At 44.1% G+C, this 22,013-nt stretch overlaps 4 protein-coding genes across 4 annotated transcripts in view; 2 read left to right on the forward strand and 2 right to left on the reverse strand.

Moving 5' to 3' along the window:
* Window positions 1–427: 427 nt before the first annotated feature.
* anapc2 (anaphase promoting complex subunit 2) lies at window positions 428–5,321 on the reverse strand. The gene is made up of 14 exons (XM_047571019.1): window positions 4,950–5,321; window positions 4,206–4,455; window positions 3,798–4,113; window positions 3,580–3,712; window positions 3,281–3,500; window positions 3,066–3,185; window positions 2,786–2,903; window positions 2,477–2,655; window positions 2,256–2,397; window positions 2,055–2,130; window positions 1,762–1,965; window positions 1,389–1,521; window positions 1,070–1,311; window positions 428–978 (listed from the first exon to the last, which is right to left on the reverse strand). The coding sequence occupies exons 1-14, from the start codon at window positions 5,046–5,048 to the stop codon at window positions 769–771; spliced, it is 2,442 nt and encodes an 813-aa protein (XP_047426975.1). The 5' UTR covers window positions 5,049–5,321; the 3' UTR covers window positions 428–768.
* Window positions 5,322–6,795: 1,474 nt separating this feature from the next.
* On the forward strand, window positions 6,796–10,833 carry rnf25 (ring finger protein 25). The gene is made up of 10 exons (XM_047571021.1): window positions 6,796–6,994; window positions 7,255–7,326; window positions 8,362–8,458; window positions 8,700–8,767; window positions 8,848–8,917; window positions 9,003–9,074; window positions 9,173–9,319; window positions 9,417–9,506; window positions 9,580–9,717; window positions 9,841–10,833. Exons 1-10 carry the CDS (start codon window positions 6,975–6,977, stop codon window positions 10,507–10,509), a joined length of 1,443 nt encoding a protein of 480 aa, XP_047426977.1. The 5' UTR covers window positions 6,796–6,974; the 3' UTR covers window positions 10,510–10,833.
* Window positions 10,834–11,486: 653 nt separating this feature from the next.
* On the forward strand, window positions 11,487–15,289 carry kat8 (K(lysine) acetyltransferase 8). The gene is made up of 11 exons (XM_047571020.1): window positions 11,487–11,896; window positions 12,366–12,440; window positions 12,540–12,718; window positions 12,798–12,851; window positions 12,971–13,135; window positions 13,380–13,469; window positions 13,574–13,714; window positions 13,826–13,919; window positions 14,214–14,364; window positions 14,803–14,957; window positions 15,087–15,289. Exons 1-11 carry the CDS (start codon window positions 11,554–11,556, stop codon window positions 15,149–15,151), a joined length of 1,512 nt encoding a protein of 503 aa, XP_047426976.1. The 5' UTR covers window positions 11,487–11,553; the 3' UTR covers window positions 15,152–15,289.
* A 1,566-nt stretch (window positions 15,290–16,855) lies between these two features.
* Window positions 16,856–22,013, reverse strand: part of LOC124998475 (xylosyltransferase 1-like) — a 28,737-nt gene continuing 23,579 nt past the window's right edge. Inside the window, exon 11 of the mRNA XM_047572913.1 lies at window positions 16,856–20,627. Coding sequence (XP_047428869.1) covers window positions 20,305–20,627 — 323 coding nt within the window. The 3' untranslated portion in view covers window positions 16,856–20,304. The remainder of the gene's footprint in view (window positions 20,628–22,013) is intronic.

A 22,013-nucleotide genomic window follows, 5' to 3' on the forward strand; every position in this document is an offset into this window, starting at 1 on the left:
GTGGCGTAAACAAAGGAAAATCACATTTAAATGAATCAATTCAAATTATCTCGACACCTAGAACTAAGGTGATGATGGCAAGAAAAAACTATTAACAGTAAGAACATGTAGCTAACAAATACAAAATGTAAGTAAAATAAATATATAGATTAGAAGTAAAGATTATGTGGATTTTACAGTTTTTGCTAAAATCACACGCATAAACAATTTGTTTTGGAAAATATATTTAAGACTTTGAATTAAGTTCTAAGAGACCAAGGTTCATATAGATTATCAATGTAAATAACAAATGGTTTTAATGCTGCAGAGAAAATGCAACAATGGTGTGGAAACTTTATTCTTTTGGGAACTGACGCTACATCGTTGAAGATGTCGCACTGTGTAGAAATGTGTCCTGGGCTGAAAAAGTTCACGCAAACACACATAAGAAACTACAGAGCTTTTATAAGTGTAATCGATACATGGGCGTGTAACAACGGCAACCTCGACAACGTTGCGGCATTAATAACGGTTCAGTCCCGACACTTAACGGGGGAGTGGAAGTGCTTTTACTCTGAAAAGTATCAGAATCATGCACCATTCAAGTGACATGGGAACATCCAGGGCCCCTCATCAGCTGACAGCATTAAATACCTATAAACAAACGTGTTTTCACTGGAAGTTAACGTTTTCCCAGTTAATCCCACTGAAAGCCTTGTGATCGCGTGGAGCGCCCGAATCGTCCGTTCTCCTCGGCGAAACTCGAACGCGGCCCCGACGCCGCCTCCGTCAGTTGGCTTTGGGCAGCCTGTAGACGCCCGCGGACACCATCAGCTGGTGCTCCCTGACCTTCCTCTGCAGGAAGGCCTCCAGCTCGTTGACGTCCATCTCCGTCACCACGGGCCCCGTGGCGACGAACATCCGCAGCATGGAGTGGATGCGGTCCAGCGTCATGCTGTCCAGGTTGGTGAGCATGGCCTGGATGTAGGCCCAGAACAGCTGCGGACAGAGGGCGAGACATTTCAGACGCTTCGGGAGGAGTCACGACGTATTATTTTTCATTTTTTTTTTTAAAAGAACCCGCGTGTACCTGCAGCTTCTCCTCCCTCTGCTCAGACTGAGTGGTGGTGTTGGAGTCCCGCTCCTCGTCGCTGTCGATCAGCATCACCCCCCTCTCCAGCTTCTCCTTGGACGAGCCCGTCTCCACCACGTAGTAGCGGCCTCCCGCCTCCTCCCTCAGCACGCCGTGCTGCTGCCACAGCGCCAGCTTCCGGTGCACCAGCTCCTTCGGGGCGCCCAGCTTCACGCTCAGCTCCTCCAGCGTCCACGAGCCTGGAGGACGGGGGGAAGACTTCACGTGACTCGAGGCGCGAATGGATGAAATCGATCTGAGGGGAGGGAGAGCTTACTCTTTTCCTGGAAGTGCAGGATGATGGCGGCGTGGATGGGGGAGACGGTGAGGTTGGTGAGGGTGCGGTCCTCCAGCTCCACGTCCAGAGTGACTGAGCCCAGATGAGGCTTCCAGCTCAACGTCCTCATGGCCTGAAACGCGGAGGACAAGTCGACATAAAAAGCCTTTTCACATCCATCTATAAATCTGTCTATCTACAGATAGTAGTGCAGTAAAGTTGCGTTCAGGGACAGTAGGTTTTTCCGGTATTTAAAAGCCTCCTACCGAGAAGTAATTAGAACCGAACTTTCTAATTATTTCTTAAGTATCAAACAAGACATTTGAACTCATCACAGAGCCACTGAATGGCTTTGAATTCCCAAACAAACAACCTTGAGCTTTTCGTAGCGGTGCGTGTACGCCTCCATGGCCTGACACACGACGGGGGGCAGCTCCAGCTTCTCCTCCTTCAGCGGAGGCCAGAACTCTGACGACAGGATGATGGCCGACAGCGACAGCGGCGGCTGCTCCTCCTCGCCGAGCCTCGACTCCTCCTCGCGGATGTTGCTGTTGATCCTGCGGGAGTCGGCCATGTCCTGCGGGCAGACTGGGACTTTAGTACGACAGCGGCCTCCCCCCCTCCTCACCGATAATCAAGCGGCGGCTTTGCCTCCGCGGCGTTAACCTTCAGCATGACTTCGCAGTAATGCATGTGCGACTCTCCGAACCGCAGCTTCAGCAGCTCCACGTTGCGAATCTCCCTGGAAACACAAGACAACTCTCAATGAACGTAAATGAAATCAAAATAACCGATTCAGTCCATTTCACGGGATATTAAAGTTACAAGTTTCCGATCCTAAATGTGATGATTATTTCCGGCTTGTACCTGGCAGTGTTGTAGTTGAGCTGGTGCAGCAGCCTGTCTGCCAGGACGGCTCTGTACTCGTCGATGAAGATGTCCTTGCTGCCGTAGATGCTGACCAGGAGGCTGATGATGTCTGACGAGCGACGCTTGGAGCCCATTTTATCTGGCGGGGGCGTTAAGGAGAAACACGTGAGCTTACAAGCAGCTTAACTTAGCCGCCGACACGGGACGCGTTCACTGACCGGGCACGGCGTCGGTCGGGTCCGGGGTCCAGTCCTCGGGGTCGTTGCCTTCTTCGTCGCTGTCCTGCATCTCCAGAGTCACAGGGTCTCCTCTGGACAGCTCCGAGGCCAGGTCGGTGCAGCCCTCCGCGTCCCCGGTCAGACCGGCGACGATCTGCCTCACCGTGTCCTCCCGGGTCCTTAAACACATCACGGGAGCTTCGAGCTAATTCCGCCGACTGACTGGCAGCTGCCTTCGCACGTAAACTGTTTCACTGACTTTTTCTTGTTGTGTTTTCTATTTATTAAAAGTAAATGCAAATGACTCACCTGAGGTACTTTCGGATGGGCTGGCAGGCGACCTGCAGGATGACCATGGACGGATCCAGCTCTCTGAGGGCTTTGATGGCGGAGATGTAAACCGTGAGGATGTCGGACGTGTGGACGCCTGAACGCGAAACAAACAGACAAAATGGAACTTATTTGTTAGACGGCGCAGTTCAAAGCTTGATTCTCTTCTTAACCTTGGTCATATTAGCCAAGACCCCGAACTCCTGGTTTCTGTTCTGAGTGCCTGCAGAAAATAAAAAAACGCTGTCCGGGAACTGACCGGGGTGCAGCAGGCGGCTTTCAAAAGCGGATTTGAGCGAGGTGAGGAGCTGCTGCCTCTGGTTGGTTCTTTCCAGACAAAACTTTAGATCCTCAATAGCAGCTTTAGATTCTGGGAAATCTGAAAGAGGCCGAAGGAAGAGGCTCGGCGTGATTACTGATCTGATTAAAGGCTCGTTTTTTTTTTTTTTTTTTGATGAATTATACATCTCCCACCTCTGATGATGCTGAACAGCTCCTCTATCCTCATGTTGACGTAAATCCTGCAGAAGAACTGATGCATGTGGCACCTCCACTGCTTCAGGATGGAGCTGGCGGGCTGGACGCTGGAGTTGCAGGGAGCGCCGGGGACGCTGAGGGCCGCCGGCGCCGGGGCGCCTCCGTCCGCCTCGCTGGCGAACACTTTGCTGAGCCAACCCAGCACCAGCTCCAACCACTGTTCACGAAAAAACGCACGTTTAGGGAGAGGACGGGCAAAGCTTGCGGTAGGACAATAGATAACAGAGATAATTCACCTCCTGGAACTCCAGCAGGAAGGAGCGCTCGTACTCGCCGCGGCAGTGCTGCTCCATCCGCTGCTCGATGAGCTTGTGGAGGATGGAGGTGACGGCCTCAGAGCTGACCCACTGCAGCAGCTGCAGCTTGGACCTGCACGGAGACACCGACTTTAACGATTGACGCCCACTGCTAAATCTACTACGTCATTGTTCCTCCTTTTCGTGAATCCACTCACAGGATGTGGCTGAGCTCCTGCAGTTGTTCCAGGGCCGGCTGGCACCAGCACCGCTGGGTCGGGACCCCGCACCCGGGGCAGGCCTCCGGGCCGTCGGCGGCCTCGGCCCCGTCCTCGTCGCCGCCCTCCTGGTTCATGTAGACGGAGAAGGTCCTGCTGTAAAACTCGAGCACTCGCTCCTGGAGGACCGGGGACGGCGAGAAAAGGAGGAGGGCTCTGATGGTGGTGAAGGCCCGCTCCTGGAGGCCCCCGGGCCCCGGGCCGCACAGGCCGCTGCGGCCCTCGTCCTGCCACGTCCCCAGTCTCTCTAAACCGTCTGCGAGAAGGAAAAGAGAAAATGTTTTAAAGCTGCTGGCTTTAACACATTTAAATAAATTACAAGGGGAAACTGCTTATTTTTCTACTTGCCCAAGAAAGGTTTGAGCCGGTCCAGCAAAGTCCTGAAGGCGGTGAGGAGGACCCAGGCCCTGTCTCTCTCCTCCAACTCGTTCTCTGGCTGTTTGAGTCCGGCCCAGAACTCGGGGACCACAGAGGATGAGAGATGCATCTGCAGAGTCTCCAGCAGCCAGCCGCCCAGCAGACGGCCCAGGCCCTGACTGCACAGCAGGGCCAAGGAGTCCAGGAGGCTCTGGTCGGACAGCGAGGAACCAGGAGACACCTAAACAGGACAAAAGGACAGAGGGTCACACATTGTGCACATGGTACAGACTGTTTGCATCTCTTGTGTTGGTTTTACACCTTTCTGCAGTTGTTTTGCACACGTCTGTGGTCATGTTGTGTCTCATTTTGGTTGCTTACACCTCTTTCTTTCATCTCTTGCCTGAATATTTCTTTTATGTCTCTCCGTCCGAGTTATTTTCCATCTTGAATGTTAACTCCCTTCAAGCACAGGGGCCCTGACCCTGATAACAACCTGAATCATTAAAATTACTACAATAAACACAAACGAGGAGGATAGAGAGAGGTGCATCTATGCCGAATTTAAGTTAACACTCCTACAGATTAGCTTAGTGTCACACATAGTGTCACACTGAGGAGAAACCATCCCTTCTGTCAGAAACACCTTAAATCGTGAGATATTTGAATGCACTTTGGCCACATCGCTCCACTCAGTGCGGGCTCCTGTGTCTTTAGCTCCACGGGTCCACTCACCAGAGCTGCAGTGACAGTTTCCCAGGCATCCGCGACCCCGTGATGCGTTTCAGGTCCTGACATCTCCACAGAGTCCGACTCCATCACAGTTTCTTCCATTTTTTCCGAGACTTTCTTCACACACGACGAACTAGCTTGCGTAAGTGTAACATTTAAACTTCGGCTCAATGTGTCGTCTTAAAACGTCACGCGAGGAAACGCACAAACACGCATTATGTCTTAGTTGTTTTCTTATTAATGTCCTGCAATAATAATTAATAATCAGTCACTCTTCTGTTATTAATCTGAAGTAAACACTGCATGATTCTTCCTCTCACATCGCGCGTTAACTTCTTCTGCTTCTTCTTCGTTGACACTTTCTTTCTTCTTCTAATGATTTTTATCCACAAACGCTGAAGGCTGCCCTCTACAGGCACGTAGTGGTCATGGTTTTATTTATTTTTTTGGAACCTCGTCTGCCCTCTGGTGGCCACAATACGGAACTGCTCTACTTCTCACTCTTTACAAGTGGTTATGTACAAACACATTACGTATACACTTGCATGTTGATCTATTTTCTGTGGCAGAAATTCAGAAAAATTATTATTTTTAAATAATAATTAATTACTTAATATTATTTATTAACCTCGAATCTAGTCTCCACATCCAAACTAAACACTCAATTAGCCAATGCCGACGGCATAAATCACGTAGGTATATTCGAAGCAAAATAAAAATATATATCTTTATTACAGATGAACAGATCAACGATATAATTACATATTATATATTAAAATATGTAATTATATCGGTTCACCTTAAAATTGTATTAATCACACATGATAGTTTGTATTTGCAATAGTGGAGTATTTCCGCCCTCTAGTGGTCATATTTGGTAACTACAGCTTAGTGTCAAGCTATACACAGTAAGTATGGTATTCTACTTCCTATTTGACCTTTCAAAATAAAACATTTCCAACAAATGTACTTGCGCACTTCGGCCACCAGGTGGCAGAAATTATGCAATGAATTGGGTTTCCCTTGTGGTTGGCCACAAAGCGGAACTTCACCACTTTTTAGTATCACTGTTTACAAATGATTGTGTTCAAACATTTTAGTTATAGACGTCTTGTCTCTTGTCTGGCAGCAACTGAGTAAAACTAACAACTGATCAGCATTTATTAGCCCCAAATCCAGTCGCCATAGTTGAAGTACACATCAAAACCAAACCATTTTAACCCAATTTATTTATAATCGAACCAAATCATCAGACGTCTAACTACATTGATGCTGCTATTCTGCCTATTCTTTTATTGTTTGTTTGTTTTGTTTTGTCTTTTTTTTTAACGTGTGCAATACACGTTTACACTTTTACCACTGGTGCCTTTAAACCACATTATATATTTTATATAATGGGGGCAGTAGAAAAGCAAACTAAAGACTGATAAGTAAAATAATAATAATAATAATAAAACAAACAGATGAATAATGAACAAATATGGAAAAATACTATGAATAGGGACACTTTGTGACCACTGGACGGCAACGCTGTGCTAAATTATGTTCAGTCAAGTCAGGCATAATAGCATAAAGACACTTCCGGTAGAGATATTCAAAATAAGATTTTCAAATAAAGTTAAATGAACATTTGCGTTGTGACGACATCAATATGTCAATGATATAAAATATGGACGATAATCTGTTTGTTGTCTAACGTTTTCTTTTTTATTTCGAATGAAACGAGCTAATCATACTTTGCCACACTGATGTTTTGAAGAACATCCGGTTAGCAACAGTTCCTAGGGACTCGCACAGGGGCATCGTGAACATTATATTTAGACGTTTTGGGTTTTCGGGCCTCAATAATAATAATAAAAAACACCACTTCAATCAATGTGTAAACAGTTGTACAGTTTCTGCATGATTCTGAACCGTATATCTGAAATGGGGTCATTATAAAATAATCATATCCTGCGGAGGGCAGTAAAATGCACCAGTAGCGTCAGAGCTGCCAAAATATCCCAGAAGAAGAAGAAAGGCAACATCATGATGGCAGCGGAGAGCGAGTAAGTAGCCTGTTGACAAACATGTCACAGTTTTCCCAACACACTTTGAAACACTTGGTGACAGCCTGTAAATGTGATTACTCCGGTCGATCCTTCGGCGCTGTGGGTGAAAACAGACGCGGTGCCACAGGTTCTGATGTAGTTAGCTAAGCTAATAGGCTAACGCTAGCTTCATGTGTTTTTTAAGGCTGGCCGATCCAGGTCAGGATTCTTCACAAGTTAACGACGTCGTTTCTCTTTTTTTATTTTTTTTTTTGCAGCGTGCAGTCTGAAATCGAGGTGCTTCAGTCCATCTACCTGGACGAGCTGCTGGTTAAAAGGAGGGAGGACGGGTGAGGAAACGAGTCGTTGTTCATTTCATCAGCTTCAGTTTAGGCTCCGAGTTTGGATCATTTTTTTTTTATTTTTTTTGGATGGCAGTGAAATAAAGACTAAAGGAGCAAGTCAAACGAGACACACAATTTTGCGTGTGATTTGTAAAGGAAAACAACATCCAATCATAAAAAAAATGCACATATGCATAAGATGAGGCAAAACATTATGATCACTGACAGCAGAAGCAAATTACATTGATCATGTGGATGTTACATAGTTCATGCACCACCCACCTAGACCAGACCACACCCCCACCCTAACACAATAACACTCCTTCATGGCAGCACGATGCAGCCTGACACAAAAACATGACAAGCTTTAATCCGGTTCTGTTAAAAGGCAGTGTTGTATGTCTTACAATTTATTGTAGTATCTTTTCCCTACTCTGAACAAGGATCAACCAGATCTAAAATAGAGTAAAGTGCACATTATGGGCTTCTTGTGAGATAAGATGGGTCTACATTTTTTAAGGTCAGCATGTGCCCGATAGTCGACTAATAATAGAAGCGCAGACTGAATCATCGTCATGCATATTTTAAAATCCTATTATTCTGCACTGCTACACTTTTTTTTTTTTTTTAGTCAGCACCAGCTGCTTCAGCTGCGACTCCACATTCACTTCACTCTGCTCACTAATTCTTAGCCACCGTTAATATTGAGCCTGGTATCTGTGCACAAAAGAAGCTTAAATCTATATGTGTGTATGTATATGTTGTCTCATGAGGAAGAAACGGCGAATCCACAGAAAGAAGTAATGTTAAGCACGAACAGCCGGTGGTTCTCTCATTTTTTCTGTTAATTTGAGAGCTTGAGGCTCTTCGTCATACTTTGCATTTAATGTTGGAAGGTCAGGAAAGACAGAAAACCCCCCAGGGTTTAGTTGGAAAGGTTCCTTAACTCTTCTGTTGTCACTGTGCAAGGAGAGGCGATAATTAGGTTTTCTTGACGAGTGCTGTTCTTTTATTAAAGCTGCTGCTGTGTTGTTGCTGCAGGGGCTGGGAGGTGAGCCTGGTCCTGTACCCGTCCACAGCCGAGGACGCCGTCTCTCAGTTTGTTCGACTCACACTGACTTTGAGCCTCGACCAGCAGGTACCCTATTAATGGATGGTTTTATGACCCGCTGTTTCTCCTTCGCTGCATATTTTCCCTCCCACGCAAGCAGTCGAACCTGTAGAATCATTTTCTGATTACTCATGAGTCGTCTGTCTCCTCAAACACGTCTAAAAAGTGAAGGTTTTCTCACGTGTTCTCTGTCGCTTCTGGATTTGTTTCGCTCTACGCCCCCAGGCAGCTTCTTAAATCAGCTCTTTTCTCTCTCCTGTGTTTGCAGTACCCCTTGTCTCCTCCGGACATCTCCATTCAGAACCCCCGCGGGCTTTCTGATGATAAACTCAGCAGGTTAGAGGACTGACTCATTCACTCGCATTTACGCTGCTTCGGTTCTCAGCGTTGTTTCATTTCAGATTTGTCTCTCTTAGTGTCCAGAAGTGTCTTCAGGTGGAGGCTCAGTCCTGTCTGGGCTCACCGGTGTTGTATCAGCTCATCGAGGTCACTAGATTCAGTGTTTATTTACTCTTATTTACAGTATTAGTGAATGGAATATATCAGATCGCTAATTGTCTTTCTCCTCCAGAAAGCTAAAGAAATCCTGACTGAAAGTAATATTCCTCACGGAAACTGTGTCATTTGCCTTTATGACTTCAAGGTAAGCTCTTTGTCCTGTTGGTTTCTTAATTCTTCTACTTCTTCTCCTGCGATCTGCTGAAAAATCTAACAAACTCATCCACGCTTCTGGTTTTTCAGGAGGGAGAGACTTTCACCAAGACGAGCTGCTACCACTACTTCCACTCCCACTGCCTCGGCCGCTACGTCCGCCACTCTGAGCGGGAGCTCCGGCGGAGGGAGAAGGAGCTGGAGGAGGACAAAACGCGAGACAGGACGGACTGTCAGGTCAGTCAACAGCCGCCGCCGCCGCGCTGATGTTCAGTCGCTCCGATCAGAGCCGTCCTGAATCCCGTCCTTGACTCCCCCCCCACCCCCCTCGCAGGACCTGACCGTGGTGTGTCCGGTGTGCAGAGAGACCCTGACGTACGACGTCGATCAGCTTCTGTCTTCGCCTGCGCCCAAGCTGCCCGAGGTGAGACCGGCTTGAGACGGTCTAAAGGAGCCGAACGGCTCTGAACAAAATCAAACTGTCGTTTGTCTTTCAGACGGACGAGGTGGCGATCGGCTCGGACTTTCAGCAGAAGTGGTGTGAACTCCAGAAGCTTTTGGAAAGACAGAGGTCTAAAGGAGGAGTCATCGACCCCGAGGTGGAATCAAATCGCTTTCTCATTCATATCAATGAGGTAATGATCATGTTGGTTGCATTCGTGTAACAGTCTTGAGACTCAAAGGGGTCGTGAGCTGCTCAGCAAGGGGAAAATGAGCAAAACGATTAACTATTTATTTGATTATGTCAACTCCCTCAGACTCCACCTGTTTCTGAGAATGGATTCCTGGAGGAAGACGTCCCCCCTGCTCCCCCGACGTCCTCCGCCTCTAACGCGCCCCCTGACGACGGCGTCAGAGCGGACCGCTTCGTTCCTGGATTCTCCCACTACAGAGGCGCTCAAGGCCAGAGGCGTCAGCACCAGCCGAGGGGACAGAGACGGGGCGGCAGGTCCAGACACCCGCACTGGAGAGCCACCCCGGTCGCCGAGCACCTGGACAAACTCTCCCTGTCCTCAGACGGCACCGAAGGACCAGCTAAAACCAAATCTCAGGGTAACCGCGGCCAGCCCGTGCAAAGCAACCCGGAGTCGTGTCAGCCCAAGACGGGCAGCAGTGAAGTTTGCTCAGTGGAACAAGATTCCTTAGGCGACCCGCCCTCGTCTCAGCCTGGTTTGGAAACTGAGCCGCCAAAAGACGCTGTGGACTCCGCAGGCTGCCACGGCCGCCGCGGAAGGAGGAGGGGCCCTTGCCAGCCCGCCCCGCACACGGGGGCGCCCGGACCCGCGCGGTACTACTGGGACGGTCGGGCTTCGAGAAACAGAGGAGGAGCCGGTGGTCTGTGCAGCAGAGGAGGGGGGCAACGCCAGGGTCACGGCAGGGACTTCCAACAGAAGGTCGTGGACAGGGGACGAGAGGAGGTGCTATGACAAAGGGCAACAGGAGGAACAATGAACAAATGTGTGTGTGCCTCCATCATCAGCCTGCACGGATTCATGCCCTGCACCAGAAATGACATTCGCTGTAGTATCCTGTGCTCCTTTCCATCGCCATCGTCCCAGTTTCTGGCACTCGCCTTCATACACACTGATATCAGACGTAGATGGTTGTTGCTTTCTGTTGTGAGGCTGTATCATTTGAAAGAACCACGAATTAAATTTTCTCTGGACGGCACCCTGTTTTGCAGCGTGTTTGTATTTCCAGTTGAGCTGAGATGAAGTGATTGTTGCCGCTTTAATAAATCTTTAACTGACCTGCAGAGTGGGGATTCTTACTTTAATGTAAATTCTGCAAAATTACGAGACTGTGTTTTTTAATTAACTTCATGGCTACATATACAAAATCACCGTTTAATTAGAGCTAGAAATTTGTTTAGATTTGTTACTATTCTTGCATAAAATCATTGCCCTGTCTCGCAGAAATACCTCAATGTAGATAATGTTTGTGCAATATTTCGTTAATAATGTTAATGGTGGTTTTACGCATATATCCCTAAATAAGAATCGGAATCAGAAAAAAATTTATTTATCTCCGAAGGGCAATTAGGAGGGCGAAGATTGGTACATAAAATTAAACTGTAAAACAGCAGATAAGGTATGACAAATAAACAAATAAAATAAATAAAGTGAGGCGTGGTTTAAAAACAAAAAAAAATAAAAAATTTAAGTGACATTGTAGTTAAAGTGTCAAAGTAGCATTGCAATCTACTTAACAGATATGCAACAAATATGTATTTTTATTTAGGTGGGTGAATTTTTTGGTAAAAGTACGCAGTTTATAATTTGGAGTCAATGGGAGTTTTGATGACAAACAGAAAAGTGGCGCGCAGACTCATGGGAAATGTAGTTATCGCACATTATAGGAGGCGGAACGGAAGCGACGGTCCACCGCCGCCATCTTTGATTTTTTTTTTTTTACTGTTGTCGTTGAAGACCAACCCCTCTGTTAATTCGGAGGTTCTCGGAGGCGTGTGGATGTTTTTTAAAACGACCGAGGTGATGACTGGCGGGACCGACTTTCACAAGAGCTTCAATAACAACAAAGACTCTGAGCACAGGATGGACGTGGACATGGATTCGAGTCATAACGAAAGTGAGCGCGGAGAAATGGACAGTAGTATCCCGGCTGCGTGTTCTTCCAACGGCAGTGGCGGGGAAGAGGACGAGGCGGAGGGCCTCGGCCGCCAGAGAGAAGCCGGGGGCTCTAGTAGTCAGCACACGCCGGACGGAGGGGGTGGTATCGGCGGCGGCAGGGAGCAAGAAGTGTCGGTGGAAATCGGAGAGACTTATTTATGCCAAAGAGCTGACAAGACGTGGCGTGAGTGGACTGCCTCTTTCTGTCTTGCTCAGTTAGCTTGTAGCTTGTAATGCAGACCTTTGCTTCTTGTTGATTCACACCAAACTCTCCTTACAGTTATGACGCACTACTAATTTTCTTGCAGGAAAGTGGACATTAGACCTAATTCAGTAGTGTATTATATGCTATGCATCACTGGAGCTTTCTGGAAAATTCGGTATAGGCTAAGTACTACGTCGTAACAGCGTAAACAGACAAGCCCCCTATAAAAGTTGATATATCATTGAAGCACATACATGGACTATACAGTATGGATGCCGATGTGTAGTCAAATATAAAATCATAAATCAGATGAAAAAAAACTCTTAGTGTGTTGACTTGTTAGCTGAAGATGATAAAAGTCTACGAAATCTGAATGGAGTTTGGTGCTTGCATATGTACTGGAAGTATTTGCTTGCAATTCCTGATGGATCCTGTTCATTTTTTCCAGACACGGCAGAGGTTATTCAGTCCCGTCTGAATGAACAGGAGGGCAGAGAGGAGTTCTACGTTCACTATGTGGGATGTAAGTGCACTGTTTTATCCGTCTTAAGCTCCGTCTTTGTCATCTCTGTGCCACGCTCATCATCACAATGGTCTTCACCTCACTCTTGCTGCCATGCAGTCAACAGACGCCTGGACGAGTGGGTGGGAAAGGCCCGGCTGGCGCTTACCAAGACGGTGAAGGATGCTGTGAGAAAGAGCACCGAGATCGGAGGCGTTGGCGATTTGGGTGACCAACCTGAAAGGAAGATCACTCGCAACCAGAAGCGCAAGCACGATGAGATAAATCATGTGCAGAAGGTAGAATAACAGAGGTTTTCCGTGCTGTGGTTACACTGTAATGCATCATACATGTGTCTTATGGAGGTTTCTTTTGCAGACTTATGCAGAGATGGACCCAACAACAGCTGCGCTAGAGAAAGAGCATGAGGCGGTGTGTTATCTACTATTTCTAGTATCATATGCACTAAATGTTCATTACGTTTATGCATTTTACGCTGTTTAGTTTCCAGACGTTCAGTCATTCCCCTGTCTTCCACATCCCTCCCTCAGATCACAAAAGTGAAATACGTGGATAAGATCCAGATAGGAAACTTTGAGATCGATGCCTGGTACTTCTCCCCGTTCCCTGAGGACTACGGCAAGCAGCCCAAGCTGTGGATCTGCGAGTACTGCCTCAAATACATGAAGTACGAGAAGACGTTCAGACATCACCTGGTCAGTTTTTACTTTTACTTTCATTTACGGTATGGGCAAGTCTTCTCCTGGAAAGATCGATGGTCACATGTCAACTTCTGTTGTGTCAGTGGGTCAAAGAATGAAAAGGCTAAAGTGGGTAAATGTTAATTTGGAGAAGAGATGTAAATGGTAATTCGTGTTGTCCATAAACCTTAAGAAATCTTGTTTGTGAATCCTTCGCAACCTGAGTTCAAGAAGTAATCATTGACCTTTGCCCCCTCAGTCACACTGCCAGTGGAAGCAGCCTCCAGGCAAAGAGATCTACAGGAGGAGTAACATATCAGTGTATGAAGTGGATGGGCGAGACCACAAGGTGAGCACATGTGAATCATTTACCATGTAAAACCATGGATACACCTGCTTCTAGTGTTTCAAATTACAAGAATATGTGGTGATGTTGTAATTCTCTGTTTACAGATCTACTGTCAGAATCTTTGTCTACTAGCAAAACTGTTCCTTGACCACAAGACGCTTTACTTCGACGTGGAGCCCTTCATCTTCTACATCCTCACCGAAGTCAACAAACAGGGAGCGCACATCGTCGGCTACTTCTCCAAAGTAAGCCTCGTCATCTGGGGCCGTAACATGGAGTTTGTGTTTTACGGCGCAGTGGGCTCACACGGAGAACTGGACTCATGCTCGTCTGTTGCCTTGGCTTTTGTGTTGCAGGAGAAAGAGTCTCCAGATGGAAATAATGTGGCCTGCATTCTCACACTGCCACCGTACCAACGCAGAGGCTACGGAAAGTTCCTCATAGCTTTCAGTAAGCATCTACATCTAATGTGTGTGTTAGCTGATAAAAAACTCGAATGTGTCTTAATCGAATCAGTGATACGTTTGCAACGAATTTGAGGTTTTCTTTGTCGACTATGATCAGTTATGAAATATATTTGCTTTTTTCAATTGATGCACATTTGAAAATGTCAAACTGGGCTGCAGCAAGATTGTATGTATGCATGTGTGCGTTTTAACATTTTATAGACACCACAGTCTGCGTATTTATCGATGGCAAACATTTTCGTGGGTTGAAACGTTAATTTATGTTACATGTGTGCAGGTTATGAGCTGTCTAAGCTGGAGAGCACAGTGGGTTCTCCAGAGAAGCCCCTTTCCGACCTGGGGAAGCTGAGCTACAGAAGTTACTGGTCCTGGGTTCTACTAGAGATTCTGAGGGACTTCAGAGGAACGTTGTCCATCAAAGACCTCAGGTAGAGACACACAGTGACACCCCAGAAAGCTAGGGAAAGCCCTTGAACCTTTTGACATTTATTATGAGGACTTACTTCCCACACAGCTGGCCGTAATAGCATAGACCACAAGAGCTGTGATTGGTCCGCTTGGTAGTAGCGTGTTTTGCTGTAGTATTTCCGCCTGCTTCTCTGTCAAATTAATTGTTTTTTGATCAGTAAATTTAACTGAGGAGGTTTGGGAATATAGACATTTGTGTGACTCATGTTCAGCAAAATTTCAGACAAATTTCACTGAAACTTTGTCATTGTTTTTAGTGAAGCAGGAAGTAGAAACAAAAATTAACCAGACTGGCAAAGAAGAAGCTACAGCGCCCACTAGTGTCTGGGTGGGGTTTCTACACTTTAGTTCGTACTGTTGTCCCTGACGGCTCTGATTTTCATGGTTTCTTTCTGCAGCCAAATGACAAGCATCACACAGAGTGACATCATCAGCACGCTGCAGTCGCTCAACATGGTGAAATACTGGAAGGGTCAACATGTCATCTGTGTGACACCCAAACTTGTGGAGGAGCACTTGAAAAGTGCCCAGTACAAGAAACCACCAATCACAGGTATATATCTATATATATATATCCCAAAGACATTTTTCCCACTGTGTGTTTGACTTCTGTTTTTTTATTTCAACCTTGCTTTCAGGTTGTAATTTGATGTGTGTTTTGTCTTTTTTGTCTCGTTCACAGTGGACACTATGTGTTTGAAGTGGGCGCCTCCGAAAAACAAACAAGCCAAGTTGTCCAAGAAGTAAGAGATGGACGCCGCAGCCGTGCATCAGTCAACTTGTACATATCGCCTATTTTCTCCTCTGCTGTTATGAAAACACATGTATATAGTAACTAGATGCATCTGTCAGTATTTTCTTACAATAAATGTACATATAAAAATACACGTGACTGATTCTTCCCTGTGTAAAAGTATTTGAATGTGAACGTTAATAGTCACCTTTCAATCACCTTATTGTAACTTCATTTATAGAGAAATTATGAAGTTTTTAGTTAGAGTTGGTCTTGAAATAGTAATTTAGATCATAAACATTATCTTGATGATTAAATGACAAAGCTTTTTAAAGTTGAGTTATCTTCATAAAGGTGTCACTAAATAAGCCTTAAGCTACCAAGGCTCATGAGAAGTGATAAATCTTGACACCATCTTTGTTAATCAGTTACATCTGAGCTACTTCCTGCTTAGAGAAATGTTTAATCATTATCACAAACATGACAAACATAACGACAAGCAAACTCGTGAACAACTTGTGATGCTGCGCCTTCATTAAACAGGTGATTTGTGCACAAATAAATTACAAATGAGGACGAAAAGACAAAACGTATTTGGAAAAAATGGGAATTTAACAAGAATAACAAATATTACAATGTCAAAGAAATGTGTCATTTGGAGATTTAAGATATAAATGAATTAAAACATGCTGTGATGGCTATGGTATGTTAGCTGTTTAGCTAACCTAGTTAATTTCTCTTCAACGACTCAGATGAGATCATATTACACATAAAAGTACAGAAATTGCAGCATTTGATTAAAGGATGTTAAGCTAAATGCTAAATATATCCCAGTTCAACATAGGAGGCCAGTAAAGTAGATCTAATTGTACAGTTATGTTATTCTACACGCTATATATATTTATATAATGTGTATTACACTATAATTTAAAAAGTATATTAAATTGTTTCCCCCTTTATCAGCAGCAATATCAATGCTTACGTAAATCCATCAATAACTGTCACTACTATTAGAAAATCTTCAAGTATTCAAAATGTTGTGTTGGTCTCCAGAGTAGACACCGATATTCTCATTAAACACGACCGAAGATGTGTGATTCATGTAAAACTGGCTGTGACGTAAATGCGTTTCCAGTCACGGGGATTGATGTAATAATTAGATTAAACACAAGAGGGCAGCAGGTCTCTGGGTGTGTTGTTGTAGGGAACTGTTCCTCATCTGAACCTATATCACAGCTGGTTAGACGCACGCGCGCACAGACATATATGATAATTAGCTCTGTCCTCACAAGTTTGTGTCATCGATCATCTGTATTGATGATTCCATCACCGCTCGCTGTGGAAAGTTACACAAAACATCACTGCAGATATGAAATCCTCAATGTAGTTTTTTTTAGTATTGTAAAGAAATGGCCCCAAGTAAAATGGACTCTAGTATTAATAACACTAATAACTGCTCAGATGACATTACTTAAATAAAAGTAAAAGGTAAATCACTGTATCTGTGGCTAAAGAAACTAAATTCTAACTCATTGTTTCCAAAGATCCAGTAGAGAACAGTATTTTTTTTTACTATCAATAATTATATTTTAATTACATCATATTCCATAAAATCTAAATTTGCAAACAGAAGAAGCCCAAGTCAAGATGCTGCTAGTAATTAAAATAATTGTTACATTAATACGCTGGTGTGAAATAAGCTTCACAGACACAAAATATAAGGAGATCCAGTTTTATTTTCAAAAATTGTACTTCAAAACCACTAAGGTAATTTATAAGGCATTCACAACAATTTCGTTTTTTGTGTTTTTTTTCCCCCCTTGTTTGGTTTTTGGACATTTCAGACAGTTTGTGATGCTTTCAGAGAGGGTTTCCTAAGACAGGAGTACAGGTAAGGCACGGCACAATTCCCAGCGAGAGACGACGACGAAGAAGAGCCAGTGACTGTCACATACGAAGGACAAACAGGCTGCTACTGGATATGAAACAGACGTGTGGAGGGATAATAAAACAAACAAACAAAACAAAGCATAAAAATGAAACCTCTCAGCTGGGATTTTCATCCAGAATCCGAATAATATTTTCACACACAAATGTCTTTAAAAAAAAAAAAAGTCACATGACTTCTGTGGCACCATCACAGCAACTGCGTCCAAACATCTGGACCTTGCTAGTCATTAATTTAAAATCTGTACATCATCTAAGTACTTTTTCTTTTTTTTTTTCTTTTTTTTACAAAATACTACTTTACACGGATTCACTCATCATATGAGAAACACACTGGAGGTAAAATGGCCCTGAAATTTAAATTTAAAATTAATTTGGCGCACAAACAAAATAATAATATAATTAGTTTCGTACCTTTCGCAACTTTTTGTTCGATGCAGTGTCATTTACTAATGTTCCAGGTCTCTCTCGTGGTTGCGTACGCTGCTGCTTTAGTGCACGAGTGGCTGAACGTCATTTAAAATTAAAACTATGTATAATATTTACAGAGTAAATCTCTCACTTTGAGTCCTGACTGTCACAGTTCATTGAGAGCTTTACCCTCGTGATTAGGAAAAAAAAATAATAAACAGTCTGGTCTCCAGTTTTGGTCCAAACAATAATATCCTAGGCCTTATGGCAACTTAAGACCCTGGAATAATTTATTTAAAAATGGAAATATATGTTGTCTTTTTTTGGTAATGAACAATATAACTGAGCATGAATTGTACAGAGGATATTAAGTTTAACACTGATCTCAGGCATCAAGATCCCATTCTGATTTAAATGTGTTGTTCGTGTTCAGTGTTTCTTACGACAAAATAATTCAAAGGGCTCAAATTGATCTTTTTCTATCAGTTCATAAAACGAGATTTTGAGAAACGTAATAGAAGCTACATCTCTGGGAAGAGCTGGACAAAAGCAAACCCACATCACACACTACGAGTCTCCAAAGCAAAAATAGTAAAAAACCGCAACATCTCAAAAATGAACTGATTTAAAACCTTGTGAATTAAATTCATTCAGGAAATCAGTAGCGATACCCGACCCTCAAATTAAAACCACGCTCATAAAACCAAGAGCAGGGCTTCCAAGTTTGCTTTACTGAGAAAGGATTGTTATGGATTGGTTGGAAAAAAAAACAAAATAAAAAAAAACCTATAAGCCTTTATCTTTACTGGTGCAGTCCAGCGCTGGCATGACATTTTACTGAGTCAGTTGTTTGGCACGTCACTGAGCAGCATGGAAAGGTGCTTCTGAATGTCTTGGGTGGCCTCCTCCTCCTCCTCTTCTGCTTTATCCAGAACAAGTGTCACGAAATGTTCAAGAACTTATTTCTGAAATATGATGATACAGCTTTAAGTGGAGGCACAGTGTCATTTAGATTAAATGCACCTTTGATGTGCACTTACTCACACTGCTTTTTATATTGAACATCTTACAGATAAATGATCATAAAATATCTTAAATGTTACCCACTGTCCCGGATATATGGGATGATTTTAGTTCTGGGAGAAGGAGGAGGTGAAGGAGGAGGAGGCCACTCAACTCCAACATTTACCATCAGCCTTTAGAAACAAAGGCAAACATTTTTGTCCAGAAAACAAATCTCAATGCGCTGCACCAAATATCAGCGTATCAAAAATTAGTCATTGACTAAAACAGAAAAAAAAGTTTTATATATATGTTTTTTTTTAATATATATATATAATATTCTGAATAAATTATTCACTTAGCTGTTGTACACTTCGCACCAGTTGTACAGCAGAGAGCGGATTAAAAAAAACAAAAATGTGCAGGGTAAAAGGGAGAGGGAAGAGGAATCTCTTCCAGCGTGGCAGATGTTAGTAGCATTCAGACAGAAAGAGAACCACATGACACACAGAGCTGATCAGTGTCGAGGGAAAACACGTTTGCCTGGTTGTTGGAGGAGAGGATCTTTACCAAAGCACTGGAGAAACACTTGATTTAGAGACAGTTTACCTCATTATATATATGCATCTATCTGACATGGTTCCTACGCAAGTACGGAAAAGTATGGAATATTATTTAATAAAATTAAAAGAAATCATGGATGATTCATGTTCAACTTACAATAAAAAAAAACTTGCACTGAATTTATCTGGGTTTGATCTTCAGTGACATAACAGCATATATATTCAAACGATTAATTCCATGATTTATTCACACGATACACAACTATTTACTCAAATGCCATAAATTAGATTTTTTTTTTTTACCGTATAGTCTGGAAATTAAGATCTGGAACAAGTATGGAACTTTGAATGTGCAGGAACCCTGATCTGACAGCAGTACTGCCTGTTACTTCATCTAACCACACAGATGAGTAATAATAGAAAGTTATTGAAATAGTTTTATAGTTTACACTGTCCGAACCTAATGTAGTTTTTTTTGTATTGTCGTAGGCTTTCACTTGAGTAAATAATCTTCTTCCACCACTCTCCAACTCTCTAATTTTCTAATTTCACTGATTAATGAATTATTACGGAACGCTCTCCTTTCAGAATTGATCAGATTAGGTCGGCCAGGTTCGGATAAACACCGAGGATAATTAATTCAGCTTGAAGCCGTATCAACATCCAACTAATCAAGAGACTCTCCTGTTATTAGGCATGTGACAGTTACAATGAATTACAGGAACGCAGCAGCTACGGCAGCAAACAATGGCACCTTGGTAAGAGTCATTATTATCTTTTTATCCGTCTTTTTTTTTTGGTTCAGACAGAATGAATGTCAAATTTCGGAGTCTGGATTTCAAAAATGTGGGCTTTAAACAATGAGCCTTAAAATGAGCGACCACGTCCATTTTGAGCTTGCGACCATTTAAAGTATGCCCTAAATTAGGGGGAGGGGTGGGGGGGGACACTTGACCAGCAAAGAGGTATAGAGTTCATCCTTCAACACACATTCCTTCATTCACTCAGGCACACACAAACTTTGTAGTCCCAAATAAAAAATGAGAGCAGGCCGAAAGAGAACATTTTCCTCAGCATTTGAATCCGTTCCACCTCTTTCCACCATTCCATCTGTCCTTCTCTTTCGCTCAAACTATAAATAAATAAATAGCCGACACAAAACGGGACATCAGCCCCGTGCCTTCTTCCTTCATTTGTCTCCCTCCTCTGTCGTCCGCTCGTCGTTCCTAAAGTCGGGCGTACTGCTACCTTATTCGTCCGTTCTCTCTGGGTGGGGCCAGTTCAGATTTGGGGTCGGGGCTGGCGGAGCTCCAGGCCGTGAGGCGGCAGCGCTGCATGACGGGACAGGCGCTGGGGCCCATCGAGCAGACGTCCGAGGCCGACCAGTGGCCCTCCAGCAGCCCGTCGAACCAGCGCCGCAGCGGCACCCCCGTCAGGCCGGCGTTGGCCTCGGCCTCCTCCACGGCGCCCAGGCTCACCGGCAAACGCAGCACTGGATTGAGGCCGTGGAAACTCTGCTCCATGTAGGAGTTCCTAGCTGGGCCCCCGTGCAGCCGTAGAGCGTCCTCTGCGTCCCAAACACAACAGGTCAGGATTCAATTTTCAACAATCAACAAAAAAAAAAAAATGTTATGAGTGACCCCAACTTTCAGCTCACCTAAGAATAAATAAAAATGCAAAATCTGTCGCTTACATTTAGGATTAGAGTCACTACAAACAAATAAAATTATTTTATATTAAAGCTGAAATATAACTTGGATACATGTGTCATTTCATTTTCATCCATATGGTGAAAAGAGTCGGCAAGAGTTCTGGTTGAATTGGTGTGTGGTATTTTAACACGCAGGCCCCAGTTATACCTGCAAAAACATCAGATCACATTACTCTGTCACCTTTTAGCTTTACAGCATCATCCAATAAAACCTCTATTCACGCACCGGGCTTTACTTAGTCCTGTAGTTATCCCCTGTACAGCCACACATGGCAGAGGGGAGGTCAAACAAATCAAACGGCAAAGCGGCGGCGGCTAATTCAGACAGAGGTGACCCTGTGTGTGCACGAGAGAGCGGCTGGATACCAGCACTATAAATATACGTATGCATGGTGTTGACAGCTGTGACAGGGGGGCCTCTGCTCTGTGTAATTTAAGTATTAGCTATTATCTGCTTTTGACATTTGAACTAGTGATCCCTCTGAGGATCTTGAATATCATTGCGACAGGTGTTTCAAGTTCCTGAAGGGTGATAATCAAAGTTTGGGATAATAGTGCAATTAGTCAATGATATATTTATTACTGACTGTGAGTGGGTAGGTGATTCATTATTTCCTCACAGGTAGAGCTGGCTATCTTCAAAACCTAAACAACCATCACTGCAACATTTGAAAGGTAATGTTAATGTTGGTCGTTAATATTTCAGAAATTATTAAGACTGGGTCAAGTTGTGGATTGACTCTGGACATCTGAAACTCTTTGCAGCATGTTTTTGTTCCATTGTCTTGTGAGGCACCATCCAATCACCTTTGCTACATCTAGCAGTATGTCCCTTGTCCTTCAGATAAGACGGCATCAATTCTTCTAGCTACTTGCACAGTTTTTGAAGGAACTCGGTTGGTAGGTTGTTCCAAACATCTTGGAGAACTAACCACAGATCTCCTGTAAATGTAGTGTTCCTCAAATCCTTCTGTCTCTTCATATAATCCCAGACACACTCGATGGTGTTGAGATCAGGGCTCTGTGGGCACCATGTCATCACTTCCTGTATGTTTGGGGTCTTTGTCATGCCGCAGAATAAACTTGGGGCCAATCAAACACCTCCCTGATGGTATTACATGATGGATAAATATCTATTTCTATTTCTCAGCACTGAGGGCACCATTAATCCTGAACAAATCCCTAACTCCATTTGCAGAAGTGCAGCCTCAAACTTTCAAGGAGCCTCCACCATGCTTCACT

This window comes from Mugil cephalus, chromosome 20 (assembly GCF_022458985.1).
Source record: "Mugil cephalus isolate CIBA_MC_2020 chromosome 20, CIBA_Mcephalus_1.1, whole genome shotgun sequence".
Classification (NCBI taxonomy): Eukaryota; Metazoa; Chordata; class Actinopteri; order Mugiliformes; family Mugilidae; genus Mugil; species Mugil cephalus.